This window comes from Procambarus clarkii, chromosome 44 (assembly GCF_040958095.1).
Source record: "Procambarus clarkii isolate CNS0578487 chromosome 44, FALCON_Pclarkii_2.0, whole genome shotgun sequence".
Taxonomy (NCBI): Eukaryota; Metazoa; Arthropoda; class Malacostraca; order Decapoda; family Cambaridae; genus Procambarus; species Procambarus clarkii.
Window position 1 is genome coordinate 19,147,397 of NC_091193.1, and position 23,137 is coordinate 19,170,533.

A 23,137-nucleotide genomic window follows, 5' to 3' on the forward strand; every position below is an offset into this window, starting at 1 on the left:
CAACACTTCTAGCTAGACTCTGATAGTCTTGCCTGCATTTCTTTCCTCACGTAGTGCTGTGCTACAAGTGAATGTGGCATAGATATTAACACAGCAGTTTCTGAAATTTTGATTGGGATTAATGACCCCAGTCAAAAAAGGAGCCAGTCAAGCATGATATTTTTGCAAGCTCTGCATCACTACTAACTACCGCAAATGATTGCATGCAAACAGACCCACTGGGATAGCCCAACAGTGGAGTAGATTAACTCAATAATGCTGGATGTAGCATTGTATCATCTATGTAAGATGAAGCATGGCTCCTTGCTATGAAAGCCCTTCATGCTAGGGCTTTCTTATGTCTTTAAGTCCTCCTTGGGCACCTGCCTGGACTGTTGAGCTCTTAGCCTCTTGCCTTGTCACCCCCATCTACTCAACAGTGGCTTATCAGGCCGCTTCTCATTTATAAATTTGCATCTTACATTGCCAAATATTGCAGTCCTGTTGTTTGCAGTATTGAGCAAGGAAAAATTACCTTAGTTTTCCTGAAGATATTTGAGGCTTTGGGATTTTCAACTTGCTCCATATCCAAACTATCTCATTGCTTTTACTTTGGGTCTAGGTCAGCATGTGTGGGAGGTCAAAACTCATTTTAATTTTTGTAAGGTTCAGTGGGAGTTGTTTGTTAGAAAAGAACTGGGTTTTCAAAGTTTAGTAGTGAAAGGGATAAAAGAGATCTGGATCAATCAAATTTATTTTATTAATTTTTATAATTATTCCAGAATACAATTATAGAAAATTTATAATTTCTTTTAAATACTGCAAGATTTGTTCAAATAGTATAGATCCCTCATCCCCTAACGTGTCCTGCCATTAACATTATATTACTCATTGTCTGGTAATTAGGAATCTTTGTTTTTAATCTTTCTTAATGTTGAAGACCATGTTATATGCAAAATAATTTACTGCTTCTTGTTAACTGTTAGATGGAAGGTTCACTTAAAAACTGCAAAATAAGAAAAGAAAATTTTGCACCATTTTATTGAATCATTTCTAGTTATCTTACAAGATATCGTACAGCACAATGAGTGGACTTCCGTGGAATATTGTTCAATGAGCAGACAACTGCATGGCAGGCTGCAAGTGGGACTATATGCCAAGGCAGGGAAGTGCTGAGTCCCATTGTCCACTAATACTTGTGTGCAAAATCAAGATAAATATTCAATACAAACTTAAGAATAGCAATGGAAGGAATTTTAGTAACTTACATTTCAAAACTTATGAAACTGAATATAAAATATATTACAATATTACTCTAGGAAACAGGAACAGGAATAATCAATAGAGGCAATCTAGAAAAGCAAATCCTATTTGGGCTATGTAGGTGCCTAAAACCTGGACAAGCTCAGCACCACCTTGGCTCAACATCACAGTTGCAGAGCAACAAGAAGAAACTATAATGTTATAAGTCTGCTTCTATTGCTGGGAGAAATATTTTCAATACAGGCAGGCACATGACATTGTGTTAACTACATATCTGTTTATAAGCTTAAAAAGCATAGTAGTACCTCGGTAAGATGGATAAACAAAATGCAAGTGAGGCGCATATGGCATGGCAATGATGGCTCTTATCTAACTGGTAGTTAGCATAAGCACTGAAGTGTTTAACAAACCAGTGAGGGTTGACACATGAATTACTGATAAAAGACTGAAGCAGGATAAAGGTAACTTGTCTAGTATCAGATGCAAATGATGCTACAGAATATAATACAAGTTTATCGCTACAGTCAAAAGGCCACTGCCACACACATTTCAATGGCAAACACTTGAAATTTGATATACATCATCTACCAGCTCTTAAAAAACAGATCCACAAATGATAAAAAAAAGTGAATGAATAATTGGCTACTGATCACCATGACACCCTTACAGATTATAATATATATGGCACCTAGTACAGATTTCCAATGTACTTGGGTGCTATGATGCTGATAATGTATCTGAAATGGCACTTGCACTGCTACTATTATATCAAATCTACCTTTGCGATGTAGAATCAGGAGATATACTTCATCAGGATTCCAATTCTCATCGAATATCAAATATTAACAGGTTTTGCTCACCATGTTCCCATGATGAATTTATGGTGTAATTGTTCTCCACAAAACTAATGCAACTCCCTATCTGTGAAGTGATTATACACTTCTAGCACTCAACTCTCAGGCTGCTTTAAATTTTCAAATTCCACAGTCCACCATATGTTCTACTATTAGACAGATTTCTAGAAACAAATTAATTACTGCGTATAAGCAAGGCAGTAGCACCAATTTTAATCACAAAGATTGTGTCATTGTGAATCCCAATCCCTTACTGTTACAATGCAATGTGCAATTAATACAAGGAAGTCTTTTGTTGAAAATGATAACCACACACTGAGCTGTCTCAATGATGATTCTGTGAAAACTTCCAAACAACACTCGCCACTTTGAGCAGACCCACTAATCAAGTGCAGTAATTGGGCTTACTCATACGATGTGCATGCATCACCTTCTGAAGTTGTTGCTGGAAGACCGATCAGCATTGGCTTGCCCAAATATGGATGTATTTGACTAGGGCCAAATTATCTCAATCCCTAAACCAGTACTCATCACAGGCCCCATCACAATCCCCCTCACTGTACAAATCTTTCTGTACATATATTACAACATTTACACTGCTTGTCCCTTGTTCATGTCCATAACTAATGAACAGAGGGAAGTGTTTCATTCCGATTTATCAGTTTTGTCCAAAAGATATATTTGTTCTCATAATGTTATAGAACAGTCATTAAAAAAGGAATCACTATTGAAAGCAATAAATCTAGTCATATCTAAAAGGAACAGAATGGATGACTGAGGTATCAATTTATATCTTTTGCAATGCACACCCACACAAATTTGAAAACTTCATCCTTTCTATTGCATGACTAGTCATTAACTCTACAACTAGCACTGGAAACACTGCTGTCCTTGACATCTTAGCATCTTGTTAACATTTTCCTAAGGAACAAGTGCCATTTATCATTTGCAACACACAAAAAAAAGTGTTATTTACGTAAAAACTCTGCCAACCTGTCGAGCAGACATTGCTTCCACTGCTGTTGATTCGAGTCCATCTCCACAAGGGAGTACGTACAAAATACAGGATCACAGATGCAGGTTCCCGTCCCTGAGTGGGAACATGGAATGTTGGCCACACCTACTGCTGCTGCCATTGTACCCAGGAGGCACTTGTGGCAGGTGGCTGTTGTAAATTAGAGTTGCTACTACTCGTACTAGATGGAGCTCCTGAACCATCATCTACTTGGGAAACAGCCACAACTGATCCATCTGACAGCCGCTGGTATGGTAAGGGGAATGTCTGAAAATTTGAGAAGTATTGACCATGATACTGTGCAGCTGCAATTCCCACTGAAGGATAAAATGCCCTTTGTCCTACAGATGGTATTGTTGCTGATGACTTTTGTTGGGCCATCATCTGGTTCAAAGTTATCTTTCCTGGCAGAGGTCGCGCAACTGGCCGGGGAGCTCCTAGATTCTGCACTAGCTCCAACATGTCCTCTGAGATTGTGCGTCCCTTTTTATTTGAGGTGGTAGCTGATGAACACTCCATAGAATGATCAGACATCAAGACTGAATCAGAATTAGTCCCTGTGGATAACTTGCAGCCATCTGTTTGTACATCATCAGCTTGGCAATGAGGGGAAGTGGGAGTCATTCCTGATGGTGGAGGACCAGGAGATGAGGCCAGACGAAGCGACTTGGGTCGCTTGTTATGGTGCCTCCGTTGCATACGTAGCACCTTATAAGCCTCTCTCTCTTGTTGGTGTCTCTGCCGCAATTCAGCCTCTTCATGCTCTTGCCTGAAAATATAATAGTAATTACATTTAGTATCTTATTAAAATTAAAGACTACTATCAGCAAAAGATACATAATTTTAAACTTTTTAGAGAAAACTCATTTATGAGACTAAACTCAAAAGTATAGTCTCAGTTGCTTTCTTCTCTCGTGGTCATTTGTTTCACGTTTTCTTGTGAGCCTACCAATGTGTGTCCATATGAGATCTTGCTCTTGGGACCTATGAGGCATCGGTCACACCTTAACCTTCTAGTTGAGTATTTGGCGCTTTCACAAAAACCCATGCATGGGAATTCTTGGACAGTGAGATCTGGATACCTGGATATAATCTATACAAGTGTGATAGGGTAAATAGGTTGATACCTGGTTGATACCTGGTTGATGGGGTTCTGGGAGTTCTTCTACTCCCCAAGCCCGGCCCGAGGCCAGGCTCGACTTGTGAGAGTTTGGTCCACCAGGCTGTTGCTTGGAGCGGGCCGCAGGCCCACATACCCACCACAGCCCGGTTGGTCCGGCACTCCTTGGAGGAATAAATCTAGTTTCCTCTTGAAAATGTCCACGGTTGTTCCGGCAATATTTCTTATGCTTGCTGGGAGGACGTTTAACAACCGCGGACCTCTGATGTTTATACAGTGTTCTCTGATTGTGCCTATGGCACCTCTGCTCTTCATTGGTTCTATTCTACATTTTCTTCCATGTCGTTCACTCCAGTACGTTGTTATTTTACTGTGTAGATTTGGTACTTGGCCCTCCAGTATCTTCCAGGTGTATATTATTTGATATCTCTCTCGTCTTCTTTCTAGTGAGTACATTTGGAGGGCTTTGAGACGATCCCAATAATTTAGGTGCTTTATTGCATCTATGCGTGCCGTATATGTTCTCTGTATTCCCTCTATTTCAGCAATCTCTCCTGCTCTGAAGGGGGAAGTGAGTACTGAGCAGTACTCAAGACGGGACAACACAAGTGACTTGAAGAGTACAACCATTGTGATGGGATCCCTGGATTTGAAAGTTCTCGTAATCCATCCTATCATTTTTCTGGCTGTTGCAATATTTGCTTGGTTATGCTCCTTAAACGTTAGGTCGTCAGACATTATTATTCCCAAATCCTTTACATGCTGTTTTCCTACTATGGGTACATTTGATTGTGTTTTGTACTCTGTATTATGTTTAAGGTCCTCATTTTTACCGTACCTGAGTACCTGGAATTTATCACTGTTAAACATCATGTTATTTTCTGATGCCCAGTCGAAAACTTTATTAATATCAGCTTGAAGTTTTTCAATGTCCTCAGCCGAGGTAATTTTCATACTGATCTTTGTGTCATCTGCAAAGGATGATACGAAGCTGTGACTTGTATTTTTTGTATTTTTATTTTGGAGTGGGTCTGTATAATAAGAGAAGCCCTTGTGTGCTCCAAGCTCCTTAACTCTACAAATGAGGTGGTAGAGGTAGTGCTTTACCATACCTGGTTGTGAAGCTGTGGATGGACATGATCATTCATTCCACTTATCAACCAATTCAACTGGATCATTTGTATTTCCTATCTTCACCTGTGTCTGCCCTGCCTTATTTTGTTTTCACATCATTTGAAATAGTTTTGTATTTATACAAATAAAGATATTGTATATTATTAGTACTATTGATCAGTACTCGTCTAGTTATACTTGTGGGAGTAAAGCTTTGGTTCTTTGGTCCCACTTCTCAACTGTCAATCTACTGGTGTACAGATTCCCGAGTCTCTTTGGCTCTATCATATCCACATTTGAAACTGTATGGAGTCAGCCTCCACCACATCACTTCCTAGTGCATTCCATTTACCAACTCCTCTGACACTGAAAAAGTTTTTTCTAATGTCTTTGTGGCTCATTTGGGTACTCGGCTTCCACCTGTGTCCCCTTGTGCGAGTACCACCTGTGTTGATTGATTGATGAAGATTAAGCCACCAAAGAGGTGGCACGGGCATGAATAGCTCGTAAATGTGGTAAATAATCCGTCCTTATCTACCCTGTTAATTCCCAAGAATTTTGTATGTGGCGATCATGTCTCCCTGAGACCTCCTGTCTTCCGGCGACATGAGGTGCAATTCACGCAGCCTTTCCTCTGCATGAGGAAAGTGTATGAATCAGTTTATGTCTGCCTGCCCCTCTCTCACCCTGGTAAATCTGATACCAGGGAAAGCTGGTATCAATTTTCAATCAATCAATTTGGTATCAAAGCTGGAAACAATTTTTATCAGCATATTAACATTCCTTAAATTTCTTATCAATAAAAGAGTAATTATGGAAATGTGCAAACGTTATCAGTTTGTTACTGTGAAATACACACAACCATCTTTCATACTCTTCTGGCAGGTAATTTGCAAAAATAATGAAAATTCTCAGAATTGAAATCACTCAATTATTATCTTGAGTGATAGATAATTGGCTAAGGTGATCCTTGGATGGTCCTCTGACACTTTAGCTGGTCTCCTGATAAGTTGCGCCCACACTGTTTTCAAATTAAATAAATAAATAAATAAATAAACAAAACAGATAAACTGAAAATAGGAATTTTGAGATAGATTATGTGTTTTAGTATCATTGGAATGCTCGCTAAATCCTTAATTTAGAAACAATTTTAAGTTATTACTCACTTCACAAAATACTCACAAAATTACAACACAATGAAAATTGTTTTTAAATAGATAAAACAGACACTATGTGATAATTACTTAGAGAGAAGTTGTTGAAAGCTGTCATCGTCCTCTGAAAAATCTTCCAAGTCAAGTCGGACAGTTTCCAGTTCATCATCCTCCTAAATAAAGGGATAAAACTCATTGTAAGTGGGGTGCCTATACATTTTAAAACTCGGTAAAAATAGATTAAATTAACGTCTAAGAAAGGTATAACAATCAAAATCTAATTATCTCATTTTTATACACATTCCCGTTTAAATTTTTCCATACAAATATTTCATTATGTCTAATATCCTTGAGATTCAGTTTTCCATTATTGTCTGTTGGACTTTACAAGAACTAAGTTTGAGCAAGCTTTAGAGCTGTTTTAAGATCATTTTGTATATTCATACTTTCAATATCACTGAATGTTTACTAGGACCTTAGTTCTCATGTCTCTTATTTTCAAATTTCCTATGTTGAAAGTGGTAACATGAGCACATTTAATTTGATAAAGAAAAAGATACTATTAGTTACACCACATTTATAAAGCTTAGTATCTCTTATACCACCACCATATGAGCAAAATTTACATAAATTATAGTTTGTTCAAACCAGAGTATGTGTGCATGTTATTGGGAAGAGTGAAAGCAATTGTCTGGACAGCCATGTCCTTATGTTCACTAATATTTCCAAGTGGATAAATTACTTGATTAATAATTTAACAATGTATATCAGTTAATTTTGCTTTTATTTCCAGGTGAAAGAACAAGGTTCAGCTAGCAATTTTTACACATCTATGTTGTCATAAAAATTTATATAAAATCTTGATTATTCAAATTATTTAGGGCCCCAGTATCACTTTACTTATGGCTAACATACACACCGCAAAGTGCAGTATCCAAAAAATAAATCAAATGGAGAATGATAATTAGGAGTTTACCGTACATTATTCAATTAAGTGTCTATATATGAAGGTGTACAACTTTTCCCTTCCCTCTTGTATCTCTCAAACTACTGTACACTTTCACGGCACATGTTCTATAATTCTTCTGTATTTATTTACACTGACATCCAATATGTTTAACAACTTTTGTCAAGTTTGACATTTTGTGTTCCAGTGATTTGCCTTGTACTCTCACCAATACATGGTCAGATATCATAATTTTGTGTACTGGTGACATATTTACAGAATCTTGCATCATGTAATACTACATTAGTGAATCATAACTTAGCCAAATGCAAAAATACCTAATAGAATCATACTAAATATATATACTCACCTAAGGTATCAAATTCTAAACTATCCTAACCTGCATATTTATATCGTGTTTTATAGGTTAAAAATTTCTATATTTAATGGGTTAGAAGGTTTGGCTAATGGTAATCTAAATCTGAATCTGTTACAGTACATGATTTACATAAGAAAATCATGATAATAGCGTAGCATGTAATTTTTATAATTATGTACTATATAAATCTGTTTTATATAGTACATAATTATAAAAATTACACGCTACGCTATTATCATGATTTTCTTATGTAAATCATGTACTGAAATTTTTGTAATCCCAATCATAAATGTACCTAGGTTGAATAATATGAAACATCAAATGTTGGTGAAAGCCCAGCAGATCTACAAAATAGGTACAATATTATAAAAAACATCAGTTTGTATTCCTAATTTACATTTGTAGTTCATAATCATACTCAAGATTTTGCAAATGAGTAGAGTATTTAGAAAAAAATCCCTGCATTGCTACAGGTAACTGAAGAAAAAGTGCATTCTGGCTTGTAAACTTCAAAGTAAACTCTTAATTATTTTTGGGGAAAAAAAACTCTCCTGCAACATGCATATATACATATACTGTACAAATAAATATCCACATCCAACTTCACACACACATACACAAAGAGTAGCAAATCAAAACATTTTTAGTACAATTTTTAGATCTACTGAAACTACAGACAATATTCATATATATATTCTGTATATATCGTACCCCTTTTGTTCTAAATCTTGCTCAAACTAATACTTGCAAGCATATTATTAATACTTCTACTTACAGTTACTTGTATTTACAATATTTACAATATTTCTAATATGCACTACATTTTGTTAGTGGGTTAAATTTACCATGACCTGCAAGAGAGAAGTCCCTGTTAACTAGGTTAGTAATGTATGTTATGTGGCACTTATAAACTAAACCTGGCTTACATTGATACTACTCAAGCACAGGAGTGTAGGATATGGGGTAATCAGAGGGATGGTATGAGGTTAGAATGCACAAATGACGTTGGACAATAAGTGTTTTATGAAGTACATTTAAAATTGTTTCCCACATAAGTGTTGGTTGAGCTTCACTAACAAATTTACAACTCAAGATGTCTAATGCCCTTAAATTTATGTAGTTTTATAAGATGTAACGTTGAATTTATTTGTGATGGAGACTGATTAAAAGCTAAGTAAATGTACAGAACAGAAGACAGGACAGGGTGTGGGAAGTGCAGTAACCCACACAAACAGCAACAGGATCCAGTAGCATCCCAAACTTTACCGGGTGCAGGAACTTACTGTCCAAGAGCACGAACGACCAGTTTCAAGCTGGGCTGTGGGCGAGGGCCATGGTCGGCTACAGAGGGGGTTGGGGTAGCCCTGATGCATGCAGGTACAAGGGTAATGATAAGACTGAGGAGAGTAATGTGAAGACTGTGGGGAGCACTGAGGACTCTGATAAAGCTGGTGTGGTGAATGACCATATGGGTGATGTGATTTTGGTGAGTAACGAAGGTGTTTAGGACTTTTGGGAGATAAAGGAACATAATGAGATATATGGGGAGGCGAATGATAATAATACTTTGGAGATCTTGGGGAAACACGAGGTATTTCTAGTGTATAATGTGGGTTGTATGCTTCTGTAGGTGACATATTTGTTGGAGATTCATGTAGAGGCTCATATAAAGGATCATCTTCTTCAAAGCCTTCTTCACTACTAGAGCTTGAGTGACAGTAACTTCTTTGGCGATGTATTGGCATACTGCCTACAGCTTGCCATGAGCGAGAGTCTTCTGTATGATAATGCTGAGTCACTCCAGAGCCTCCTTGAATGGTATAATATACATCATCTTGGAAAGCTGGAGTATGAGGAGTGAGAAGACGACCAGATGACTTGGCACGAGGACTCGCACATGCATGAGATGGTGTATGAACAGTATGGTAAACAGAGTCCTCAACACTAATACTGAGTCTGTCCTGTCCAGTTAATCTTCGTAGAGCTGGGCTACGTTTTATATTTGATGTAAGCATGCTAGGCTTTTGAATCTCATTAAAATTCATGCCGTTGCCTGCTTGAAATGAATGAAAGTGTGGTGCAGAATTGTTTGCATCTCCAAGTTCCCAAGAAGATTGTGACAATCCTGAATCTCTGGTAGCAGCTAATCCCAAATGCTGTAAGCTGCTCACACTTTTTGTGCGGGACAATGGACTATACGAACTAAAAGCCCTTTTTTCACCAAAACGGTTTAATGATTCTCGTGACTTATGCAGAGCTTCTTTGGACTGTTTAACTTCATCAAACAAATTACCCAAGTCTATAATGCTACTACTTCGATCCAACCAGTTAATACTTCCTGCATTCTTTATTGGAGACTTTGGAGGCGAGTTTCTAGGTGGAATAGGAGGAGGAATTGGACTGCTGAGATTACTTGTTGACTTGGGCTTTATCAGCGGATTTGGGCTTAATGAAGCAGTTGATGATGATGAAAAGGGGGAAAGGTAACATTCTTTTCTTTTACAGTCTTCAGTCTGTACCTCAACACTCTTACTACAATGTAACCTGTAAGCACTTTTGCCTGACTCAGTATCAGGTAATGAGCCCCACACTTGAGTGTCAGCATCACAAGATGCACTTCTTGGAAATTTACATTTGTCTGAAAATGCTTTGTTTGTTTCAGAAACTTTGGGAATTGCACCTCCTTCAACACCATGGGACTTCTTTTTTACAATATCAATCAGTCTAGAAGGCAACCTGAGAATAGGTGGTGGCTCATGTGGTGGTGAAGAACTTGAAGACGTAGGCTGCAGTGGCTGCTCTACAATTTGAGATAATGTCTGGATTCCTTGTACCGTTGAACTGACAGGGATATTAAAATTAGTAGTTTTACTATTTTTAAAAGCATCGACCTTCGTTTGCTGGTTAGTAGCACTTGATTTACTGGTGGGAGTAGTTCGGATCTTATTGTCAGTTGTATTGGAATAGTGAGGACGTGGTGTGGCTGAGGGAAAAGAAGAAACCCCCTCATATATAGGTGTCTGCATGGGAAGGGCAGAGGAAGAGGATGAAGGCTGGGACTGGGGCTGCCACCTATCGCCAGGGGGTCTAGTAACAACCTATAGAAAGCAAAACAATTCTTAGTGTGCATCTTAATGATCACAGCATCATCTTATCATATGAAACTAAAATTAATACAACATCATTAATTTTATTTTGAAATACTGTACCATGCAACTCATCCAATCAAATCATTCATGCAACTATGAATTTATTGAAATTTGAATCATGCATAAATTATAATATTTCAAACTGCCTCTAAACAATAGAGGCAATTTTTTAATATATGATAAGTTTTGCACAAAGCAAATCAAACAAAATCCTACAACAAAATCAGACCAATATAATAAGCTGCACACTTAACAGAAATAATCAAAATAGTGAAGTAGCTTGAAGAAAAAAGGAACCATGGGAAAATATGGCTTCGGAACATGGAACCTGCTGTAATATTACACAAGAAAAATACTGTACCAGAATGCAGTATAACCAACTGTCAGTTTAAACAAGTATAATACATACACCACTAAACTGGCTGCCTTCCAAGGTTGGCACGTGATCTTCAGTGGAGTTGGTCGAGGAGTGGTGTTGACCAAACGTGTCGACATGAGGTGCTGGGGTAGCTGGAGTGGTGGCCGGAGTGTCCTCGGAGACAAATGATGATGTCATGGAAGGAGGAGCAGAGGGAGTGATGGAGGGAGGGTCTGAAGGAGTACCACCCTATAAAAGGAAAAATATTGGATTATTTGTAGGAGATTCAAATTGACATCTTGGTGAAAAAATATAATCAAATAATATTTTTCACAAAGCTTACTTTCAATTTAGAACTAGAAAAGGAAGGTACCCACAGCTTCCTATACTGGCATATCTCATTATCTATTAACATTATGAAATACTATACAAGGCTACCTTGAAAAATCAAAACATGATAATAAAGAAATCTTACAAATCTGGAATGATTTTGCCACCAGAACATCGTGATCATGGGTACAAATTATTAAGTTTCAATAAATTGAATCTACTTACCAATAAAAGCAGATTTGATGTTCAAAAGTAAAACCTGTTTCAATTACTGTATATTTAAAGGAAGGGCCCAACTCAGTAGTTTTCCTAATGCTACAACCTGCAAACATCCAGGCCTTGGAAAATACAACAGGCCTCTTAACAGTCAACGAGCCGCGATTGAGGATCAGAAATAGAATCTAGCCCTTTCAATGAGGCATGAGATTAGAGAACCACGAAAGCAAGGAAAATCCACCAGTAAGTAAACCAAGCTCCAAAACAAGCAACTGTTGGAAACCTTTGTAACCCTGACAATTCTTACATTAGTTCATGTCCAAGATTATACACTGCTAATACGAAAAAAGCATACTCCATATAATTAAGCATACTGTGTCTATGTACACACACACACACACGTGTAGATATAATAGAGCCCAATAGGCTCAGGAACCTGTACACCTGTTGATTGACGGTTGAGAGGCGGGACCAAAGAGCCAGAGCTCAACCCCCGCAAGCACAACTAGGTGAGTACACACTTTATATAGTTCTGTACATAACACTTCCACAAAATTTCACTATGATTAAAACATAAAATACATTTAAAGAAAAGTGAGGTGTGACTTTGGGTGGGGGTTAAATTAAGAATTCAAATGGTATTTTATTTATCACATACAATCATATTTTATGGTCGCCGACAAATGGTTGCATTTAGCACTCCAAAACTTTGTTTCTACTTCCAGCTTTTCTGGGTGACCATTACAGGATGTGAAAACATATTCTAGCTCAAAAATCTGGTATAAGCCAGATTGGCCACAACTGCTCTACCAGTGAAAGGGTTAAAGGAACAAGTTACCCAGTGACAGCGTGGATTGATTTAGCCATAGCCTCATTTACATATATACAGCTAAATTGATTTATGATTGTGAAATAATGGTGTAGTTTCACAATATTCATTTATGCAAGGGTGATGGTGAGTCCCTTATAAATGATAATGAAAATTAACCATTTTCCTACACCTAGTAATAATAATAATGTTGTTCTGGACAACAGTGAATATTATTTCTCTGGCACATGTTTGATGCCTCAGTGCCATGAAAATTATTTGATTCTTGATTTTATTTCTTAGCATTATTCTTTGTTGATAGAAGAAGATATGACCAATTGTTGAATGTTTGTAAAACATCGTTTGGACAATTTAAATTAGACAATTTCTAGTTAGACCCTGACAAGCAGGTATAAAGAAGTTGATCCTTGGCATCTTCAATAGCCAATGTTGAATCACAGATAAAAGGAGAGTCCCAGGTGAGCTGTAATGTGGTTGGTAAGTGTTGGAAACAGAGGTGGTCAGCTTAGTATAATGTGACAAAATTCAATGTTACCCAGTGAAGTGTTGGAGCTTATTGGGGTCAATACTTATTAAAATACTTGGCTAAGAGGTTTAAGAGAGTGATATATCTACTGAGACCTTCGAGGTTTTAGAATGAGAAGAAACCCATGTGATACTGTTGATGTGTGGTAAGTAAACAAACAAGATAAGGTCCAGTGTACATCAGTAATTAATGAGAAGTTCACTCAATATAACTGAGTGTTTTGTATCCAGGTGAGGTCTCCAAATAGGTCGAACTTTGTACACAAATATTCAGTGGTCCAGGCCGACCCAGGACATTACACGTGATGATACTGTAGGTTAGGCAGATTCATTTACTGGTCCCAAGCGAAGCAAGCGAAGTGACCTACAGGCAGTTGCTCAAGCCAAAAGGGTCACGCTGAGGTATGGGAACGTAATATTTTGGGGCCCTTACCAAGGTTAGGAGCAGTTGCTAGACGGAAGCTGACTGAGGATCTGAAGGCAGCAGGGAACGTGTTGAAGAAAGGCATATGGGAAGACAGCAGCATAAAGTAAACGGAGCCAGGGTCTGTGCAGGAAGAGGAACAGGCATCTGCAAAGGTGTACGATGTGAGAGAGATTCAGGAGGGCCTGTGCAGGGCTCAACCTCAGGGTATGTGGGATGGTTACCCGAGAAAGAGATGAAGAGAGAAATGGAAACAGAACGAGAGATCAGGAAAGCTGATACTGAATATAAAAAGAGAAAACTCAAATGAAGCTCAGGACAGAAGAAATTGAGCAGAAATTTTTGAAAAGAGTTGGTCTTCAGGTAGAGTGGCAGAACTAGTAAGTTGGCCGAGGAACAATTTGGCAGTACCGGTTAACTGGACAAGAAAAGAAGATCTACACAAATCTCACCATAGATGAGTGTAGAAACTACGAGTTGATAAAAAAGCCAATTCCTTTGAGATTGTTCTGACAATTATAGAAAGATATGCCAAGACATAAAATGAGATGGAAGGAATGATAAATAAAGAACTACCTGGAGGATCAATCAGATACTGTATCCAGTTCCTCCTTGGCAATGATATTAGAGGAGACAAGGTCCTGATTTAGCAAAGTGGACCAAGAATGGGAACTGCTCACCCTTGACTAGCATGTGTGCTTCCCCACAATTTCTAGAGGCTGTCTTCTTGAGATGATTTCGGGGCTTAGCGTCCCCGGGGCCCAGTCCTCGACCAGGCCTCCATTTTGTTAAACATTCCCAGGAAGCAGCCCGTAGCAGCTGTTTAACTCCTAGGTACCTATTTAGTGTTAGGTAGCAGGGGCATCAGGGTGAAAGAAACTCTGTCCATTTGTTTCCGCCTCCATCAGGATTCGAACCCGGAACCTCAAGACTACAAATCCGAAGAGCTTTCCACTCAGCTATCATGCACCCAGGCTGTCCTAGTAAGAAAAATAAGCCTCAACATCATTGCTCTCAAAATAATCGAGTTCTCTTTCTGGGTAGATTTTTACTTAAGGAGTTTCAACGAAATCAAAGAAGCATGTTTATTTCAGTCTTATTTAAGCAGTTGATGGATGTGTGCGATGTAGAGTAGAGGCTGTCATTGCTAAATCATCCCGCGGAGCCTTGGAATAAACTCGTTAAACAGTAATGGAACTTCAAGATATAATGTATTGAGCAGCTAAACAAATGAGATAAGGTCATTTACTTCATTATGTTTGTCATACAAGATGTAGCAGTGGAATACCTCAACTCAGCACCATTCAAGCTGGTTCTTGGTCAAAGTGTGTGTTAGTTACCAATAAAACTGATAGGCTAGTCAAGTAACAAGGAGATTTGTACTTGACTAAACTGAGAGGAAAAAACAGTACAGAATTTGAAATTTCCAAATTTTCAATAGTGAAAATACTACCACAAGTGTACGCAATTAAACACATTCTTAACCACTGCACTGCGCCACCTGACATAAGATGGGGTATAGCGGTGCTCCACCCGATTAGGGAACGATGTTAGGATATCGTGAAATTCAAAATGCGCACGCGGTGGGTTGGTTATGAGATGGAGGCTTGAGGCCTCCAGTGAGCGACAGCCATTTTGAAAAAAATTCCCAGCATGCCCTAGAGCCATGGGTAGGCTCAGTTCTGATTAAGCAACCATGGCTGACACATGTGCCTCCAGCTCCCAATCTCCTGTTGGACAATGTGTTGAAAGATCGCTGTCTGAAGGGAAAATTCGGACATTATTAGTTGAAGAGAAAAGGGTAGTGATATTGGTGAACCAAGGCACGATAAAGACCTAACAAGTGTCCGATACACGTTATACAGACACTGATGCAGACGATACAGCGAGCGTGCCCTGTACAGGGCAAACACTACACATGCTGTGACCTCACAGGTCATTACCCGAGCCAGTATTATAACAACCTGTGTCTTCTCCCATTTTTGAAGAAAGTGATACTGTAGATCAATCATTTTCTGGGTTCAGTGATGCTGCTTACTGCTTAGAAACTGGGTGCTGTGTGATGTGATCTTGGAGAAACTATTTACGACTTTTGTGGGACCAAAATTGGAATTCGTATAGTACCCATATCTGAAGAAGCACATCAATAAACTGGAAAAGGTGCCAAGACATGCTACAAAATGGCTTCCAGAACTGAAAAGTTATGAGGAGAGGCTAGAGGCATTAAATGTGCCAAAACTAGAAGGTATTAAAAAAAGAGGTACTGTAATATGACCACTACATACAAAATAGTAACATGACAACAAAATTGACAAGGAGGAATTCTTGAAACCTGCAACCTCAAGAACAAGACATCATAGATTCAAGTTAAGGAAACCAAGATGCTAAAAAAATACTAGAATGTTCTCCTTTGCAAAGTGGTAGACAGTTAGACCCAGTGAGAAAGCTGTGGATGCCAAAACTATCAGTAGTTTCAAACCATCATACGATAGAGTAATATGAAGATGGGACACCACGAGCATAGCTCTCATCCTGTTACTACACTTAGGCAAGTGCACTTAGGTTAATCCACATATACTGTGCCATTCATCACATCTTTCACACTAACAAGCATGTACAATAATTAATATAATTTTATAACTTCCCACCTGTGAATTTTCACGAATGAACACGTGAGGATGAGATTCTGACAACCCCGGTGTCAGGGCAGAACCTCCCAAAACACCTTCTCCAGATTCTGTTGACTCGGACACTTTGGTGACTGCAAAACGTCCACGACGTACAGGAGAACTAACTGGGCTACTGCAAGTTGATGTGTCTGATGCTATAAAATAAAAAAATATATAAATATAAGCAAGCTGTTCTCAATAAACAAAATTAATAAGAAAAATTATGCAATCTAAGTATAAAATTATTAAAGTGCGAGTCCAGCACATTTAACACTACCTGTATATAAACAATGTTTCAAATGCTGCTATACAGTACAGAATATACAATTTACAATACATATTAGAAGTATAATAGCCAAAGTAAGTTTTTCTTAATACCATCCTTATATAAATGTATGTAGTGATTAACATATGAACACCAAGGAATGTTAATGAGAAATGTAGAGATCAGACAGAGCCAAAAGGGCTGGAAACCAAGGCTCAGCCAGCCACACCAAGGAGCTAGAAGGATCACCCTACCAGCATAAGTCTCCAGTCTGGACAAATCCTGGTGCAAGAGAATGGAATACCAACTAGCTTACAATTGTGTGGTAGTGAGTGCACATCAAAATGTTGGTTTCTCTCACGAGTGCACAGAGTGCACCAAAGCTAACTCGGTTAATATGTACTGTAGGTGTACATTGTTGGGTGTCATTGGACAGTGGATTACATCAGCTGATAGAATATAGTGTGGTGGCCACCATAGGAATTTTGATAAGTAAGTTACACCCACTGTAATGACTATTACAGTAGAAATCCTAAGGATGAAAAAACAACTTATAGAGGCAAGTGGCAGTCAGGGAGAGTTGTGGTCGGGTCGGCCAACGGCTCTCACCATCTGTGTAAACACCAGCCTGCTTGACTGGCGTCACGAAGTACCATGTGACCCAATGAAGACTTGTGATTCATGGAAGCATTGCATCATGCCTCTTCCTGATTAGCTCTTTCAAAGAACAGAGGTGACAGCATATACTCGTGCCTAGGTCGCTCGTGGACAGGTTATTCTGAACCGGTCGCCAGCTTTGTGAAGTCGTGTAATCCCGTAGTTTCAATCAAAGCTACGAGAAACACCGTCTAACGCGACATTAAGTTAACTATTTCATCATTCCATTCCTTGGGGCTTCGTCCCTCAGAATCCGTTGTCGTGACAGATCGGATTATCAGTATTACGAGTGAAACGAGAGATTGTGAGATATAGTACCACCACGTGATCTAAGCAGTGATATAGACTGCAGTGTTAGATCCGTGATCATTGTCAGCATCCGTAGCGATCCATCAACATATTGCTAGAATAGCTGACTACAAGGGAATAAGAAAAGGTTTCCCAGTGATCTGTGAGTCCTTCTATTCTATTCAGTAATCACAGTCCTTGATTACTGTGTTTATTTGATAGTCATTTGTGATTATTAATTACTTTATTATTGTAATTTTTTTACATTATGATTGTGTTATGATTTGGTGCTGTGTTTAGATTAAGCACTGTGAAGTGTAACCTAGTGTTACCGTGTTCTGACTGTCTGCGTGACAAGGAATTTCTGTAATCTTTAATCGTTAATTGAAGAATCAGTAAAGTTAATTAGTTGTTGCTGATAGCTGTCCATTGAGGCAGAGTAATTAATGTAATCAAGTGAGGTGCCATATTGGGATTTGGCAACCTATCTAGAGTGATAGCAGCTTATAAAGAAACTATACAAATTATATCTTTTCATTACATTAAACAAACCACATACTCACTTCTTCTTACAGCTTCTTCAACCACCTTTGTGACTTGGAAACGTGAGGTTCGATTTTGCTTGGTATCACACTGGTCTTCAGAATCTTTAATGGAGGGTGTCCGAGACAGGGATATATGACTTCGAACTGGTGCAGGGGATACTGCAGCAGGCCTCCAGGCATAAGCTTCTGCAGAGCCTACCGAGCTCAAACCAGCATTTTCTAGACGAAGAGGCACCATGGCTGAATAACCCAGTGGTGGATGGCAGCCAGACTCCATCATAACTTGAGACACTAATGCTACAGTCTCCCCTCCTGGTAATCTCACAGTCTGTGGCAATATCATACTTGTGTCTACAGACCCATCTACAGAGGCATGAAGTCCTTCTCCATGGGCTACCGTGTTTGATCCCATCATTGTGAGGGGTATTCCACCAATAGTTGATTGAGAGGCATTCAAAGATGACTGTGGGTACACTTGCTGTAGACCATCAATGGACGGAGATCCAGTGCTGACATTTTCCTGTTATAAAAATTAAGTTATTATTGATCCTGATTTTGATAAATCATCCAATCCTTAAATCCTAAATGTTGACTCAAATTCTCAATTACACTGGAAGACCAGGTCCCTAATTCACACTCTAAAATAACAACATAAAAGACTAAAAAATACAGGAGGAGATGCAGAATAGAACCAGTGAGGAGTAGAGAGCCCATAGGCACAGTCAAAAAGCACTATATGATCATCAGAGGTCCATGAGGTCCCAGCATGCATAAGAAATATTGCCAGAACAAAGCTGGATTTCTTCAAGAAACAATTAGATAAGTGTCTGCAAGAAGTGCCAGACCAACTGGGATGTAAAGGTGGGCTGCTGGCTGCTCCAAGCAACAGCCTGTTGAGCCAAGTTATGACAAGTTAAGCCTGGCCACAAGCTGGATTAAGGAGCAGAAAAACTCCTGGACCCCCCCCCCCTCCCCCTCGAGGTAAACTCCAGCTGCACTGTCACATTACAAAACTAAACAAGTTTAATTGTATATGTATATACAATATGTATATGCAATGTATATAAAATGCAAAGAATATTTCTCTGCATTTCTCTAGCTCACTTGTGTTTCCAGTTTCCACCAATGTCCCTTCGTTATGTTATTACATGTGGAAGAATGCTCAGTCTATTCACTCTGTGTATCCCCCCCCCCCTCAGTATCTTGTGATCATATAAACCTTTTCTTGTTCTCTCTTGCAATGTCATAAGTTTTACAGTACTTCATTAAGCATTTTCACATAGTTTATTCTTCTTATTTCTGGTGCTGGTCATACTGCAAATGTTTAGACCTCAATTTTCTTCTTATGGTTTACCAGGTGTTGGTTACATGCTGGACCTGAATACTTTAAGACTGGTATAATATTCTGAATTATCCCCTTGGTTAGGTGAAAGCCATCCTTATATTTACTAGTCTTGCATATGCAGCTGATGTCAATCTCTTAACACATGCCTCTGGTGTTAAGGCTGGTGTTTCATTCACTCCCAGGACCTTTTCCCATTTTGATTAATATAACTACATACTTTGCTAACTGTACTGTCCTTCGAATCTCATTCTCTCTCTTCCAAACCTCATTATTTTACATTCTGCGGGATTAAATTACAGTAACCAGTTGTCTTATCATTTTAGCATCGTCTGCATACATTGACATGTACAATCCTACCTCCTCCAGATGGTCATTTACAAAAGTACCGAACAATTATGGTTGAAGACTCGAGCCTTGCAGGATACCGTTTCCCACTTCCCTCCTGTCTCGCTATCACTCCCTCATCACAACCCTCCGTTTTCTATTTGTCACACACTATTTCTTAAATGTTAAAGGCTGCATACACAAACTCTGAAAGTTACTTAATTGCATAAAAACCTACCTCATGTCCATGGTGGGCTAATGTGAGGTGAGCACCGGGCACAAGCTTTTGTAACTGTTCTCTTAAATGCTCTAAATCCATTCTGCTTCGCTGTCCTGAACCAGTGGGCACAGCCAACATTACTCCATGAGGAAGTCCTAAAGCAGCTCCAGTCATGCCCATACCTACAGTAAATTAATTAATATTCACATTACTGGAATAATGTACAGTATTAAAAATAAACTAGAAATATATTTAATAAACTTTAATATTATAATACATTTATGTATTGAAGAACCTGGCTATCCATAGTGTTGCACTGTGATGCAGCTGCAACACATTTAATATTAATATGGGAGTATTTCTTTTAACTGTTATTCACTGTTACTTTGTCTTTATTAATATATACTAGAAATGCTTTTGTATTTAAATTTGTATTAGCTCTTAGCAAAGTGTGATCACATGTTTTCAAGAATATTTCTTGGTACAATGACACCTTGACTGAACAGGACTTTTACCCATTTTAACATTAGATTCCAGTTCACCGAGTGTCAACATTTTTCAGTATTTATCTGAATGTATATAAACAAAATATTGCACAACTTTTAGTAGATATGCAAGACACACACTGCAAAGATTAAACAGCATTTTTGTATTAGTATGTTACTGCTAAAAATCAAATACATATAGGTATTATTTTGCCAAAATTGGACAGGTCTACCAATGAAGATGGGTGATTATACAGCCCATCCTCCTAAGGTTTCCCAACATCAAGAAATCGATAAATTTAAAGTGTCCTCTCCTAACTTACCAGAGGACCCAAAACAGGAAAAGGGACAATACGTCACTTTTGCGAGCCGCTTCCATTTTCTAATATGACAATTTTTGGCCTTATGTAACGCATTCCAGCAAAAAGTTATATTTTTTGTAAGGGGACAGGTTGATTATACTGTTTTCCAGTTCACCAAGATTATGACCATTATTCCCATTTTTCCAAACCCACCAAGGGTTCAGGTCCACTGTAATACAGTCTAGCAAGGTTTAATTGTATGCCATACATTTTCTTTAAAAATAAATCTAAAAGGAAAACAGAACAATTTGACTTAAAAAATAGTAGTTGTAAAGATCAAACTTTCCAAATACAACATAATTAAAAATAGTAATCTTCTCATGGGGTGAAATTACTAAACTAGTACAGTATAAATAAAAAAATGTTTTTAAATAATTGATATGAAAAACTATATTGTACTCCATAAAAAATAAACTGGATCTTCATGACTAACAGCAAAAATCTGTGCATCCTAATATAGGCATTCATTTGCCAGTCCAATTAATTTGGGTATATTTTTAACTTAAGAATTATTCGTCCCCTTCACCTCTTCATACTCCTAATTTGAATTACTGCTTCCCTTTCTATATACAGGATGTATAATCTCTTTTTATAAATAAGAATTTTCCAAATCAATATACTGTACATCAGCTATATTCATAAATCATCTACTTTCCACAAGCATAATTAAAACTCAATTTGGCATTAATATATAAAAATTCACTCTATAAAGTATTAACATAACATATCTTGGATAATGTTGAAATACAAACAGTATTTAGGAAGAGAATCATCAATAGCAGAAACTGGAATTTATTTTTCCCCAAGGGTAAAACCACTGAAAATATAAATATTATCAGCAGTTTTGTTAGGTAAGCTGGTACTCACCAGAGGTCATTCCTGCAGGCATAGTTGATGGTGCTCCACTTGCCAACCCCACTGGTGTTGGCATACACATAGATACTGGAACTTGTAATGGAAGATCTGTTCCTGGACATACTGCAACATGGCCACCATCTACAGCTATGTGACCAGACACTACGGGCATATAACCAGTTTCTACACCAACTTGACCACTTTCTCCAGTTACTTGACCTGACTCTCCAGCCACCTGGCCCAATTCCCCAGTTATGCAACCTGATTCGCCAATCACTTGTTCAGACTGTGGCACAGACTGGTTGGAATCCTCATGTCCAGTTTGTGCTGTTGATGCTCCCACTTCAGACAGGTTGACAGCAGAGCCAGACATCTCTGCTTGTAATGAAATCTGTTGCAATGCAGTAGGGTTAATGGCAGGCTGTGGTATTGGCTGGAAATTTGAGAACATGTCTACATTGATAGGTATTCCAGCTGCATCAACTGGAACTGGAGGGGTTCCCAAAACATTGGCAACTGGTGCCGCAGGTGCAACACCACCAGGCATAGGTGCAGTCATAAGCACACCAGCTGGGGCATGCAGACCGTGTAATACAGCAGGAGTAACCAAAGGTGTTCCTACGGATTCACTTGGAATGGCAGGTGTAGCCACTCCTCTTCTTTCATCAATTCCCATACTCAAACCACCCTGTAGTGATACATCACACATGAAGTTATTTGGTCTGTTGTAATGACAATAATGCATTCATTAACCTAAGTATTTTCTGCAATATAAAAACTATTATCTGCTTCAGTACAAAATAGAATACTGCAATGAAAAATAAAATGAGATATCTAATAGCTAAATTAAATATTTTAAATAAATTTTTAATTAGAATGTATTATACGCTTGAAAATTACCATTTAAAAGCACATCCAATAAAATAAAAACTTAAAAAAGCAAGCAAAATCTTAAACAAATGTACAAAGCAAAGCATATTATTGCAAGCATTAATACCCATATACACATCCATTGAGCAATACCCAAGATAATCCTTTACCCAGATGTAAACAAATGGAGATAATACAAATAGGTTTACCAATACAGTACAATGTGGCCATTACCCAGAGAAATGCACGAGAAACCACCTTAATTACAAATTAATAATATAATAATTAGTTAACAAACATGTACGTGTGTTCATTTGTATTAATATAAAGTACTGTACAGTATCACTTTACAATCTATATATCAGTATCACTATAACCCAATAAGAGTTCTAAGTGATTTATGGCTTGGAGAGCCCATTCTAGCTTGTTTCATAGTACTGTACAGTGTATGTAATGTATTTTCCTACTTGTGTCAACAAGATATATAGATTAAGCTCCGGTGCCCAACTTCTTAGCAATTGGGTACCAGGTGTATTTCTTTCTTTTGATATTGTAATAACTCAGTCACAGTTGCTCTTAAAAGTTAGATATGGTGTTT

At 38.1% G+C, this 23,137-nt stretch overlaps 1 protein-coding gene across 38 annotated transcripts in view; it reads right to left on the bottom strand.

Moving 5' to 3' along the window:
- Positions 1-721: 721 nt before the first annotated feature.
- Positions 722-23,137, bottom strand: part of LOC123745316 (serine/threonine-protein kinase WNK1) — a 340,974-nt gene continuing 318,558 nt past the window's right edge. For 31 of the 38 annotated variants that reach the window (XM_069300723.1, XM_069300716.1, XM_069300719.1 and 28 more), the window contains 8 exons: positions 21,682-22,357; positions 19,986-20,149; positions 18,097-18,598; positions 16,303-16,478; positions 11,382-11,579; positions 9,107-10,921; positions 6,589-6,671; positions 722-3,880 (listed from right to left, as the gene is read on the bottom strand). In XM_069300723.1, coding sequence (XP_069156824.1) covers positions 3,217-3,880; positions 6,589-6,671; positions 9,107-10,921; positions 11,382-11,579; positions 16,303-16,478; positions 18,097-18,598; positions 19,986-20,149; positions 21,682-22,357 — 4,278 coding nt within the window. In that variant the 3' untranslated portion in view covers positions 722-3,216. The remainder of the gene's footprint in view (positions 3,881-6,588; positions 6,672-9,106; positions 10,922-11,381; positions 11,580-16,302; positions 16,479-18,096; positions 18,599-19,985; positions 20,150-21,681; positions 22,358-23,137) is intronic. The other 7 variants (XM_069300734.1, XM_069300741.1, XM_069300736.1 and 4 more) reach the window with 1 other exon arrangement.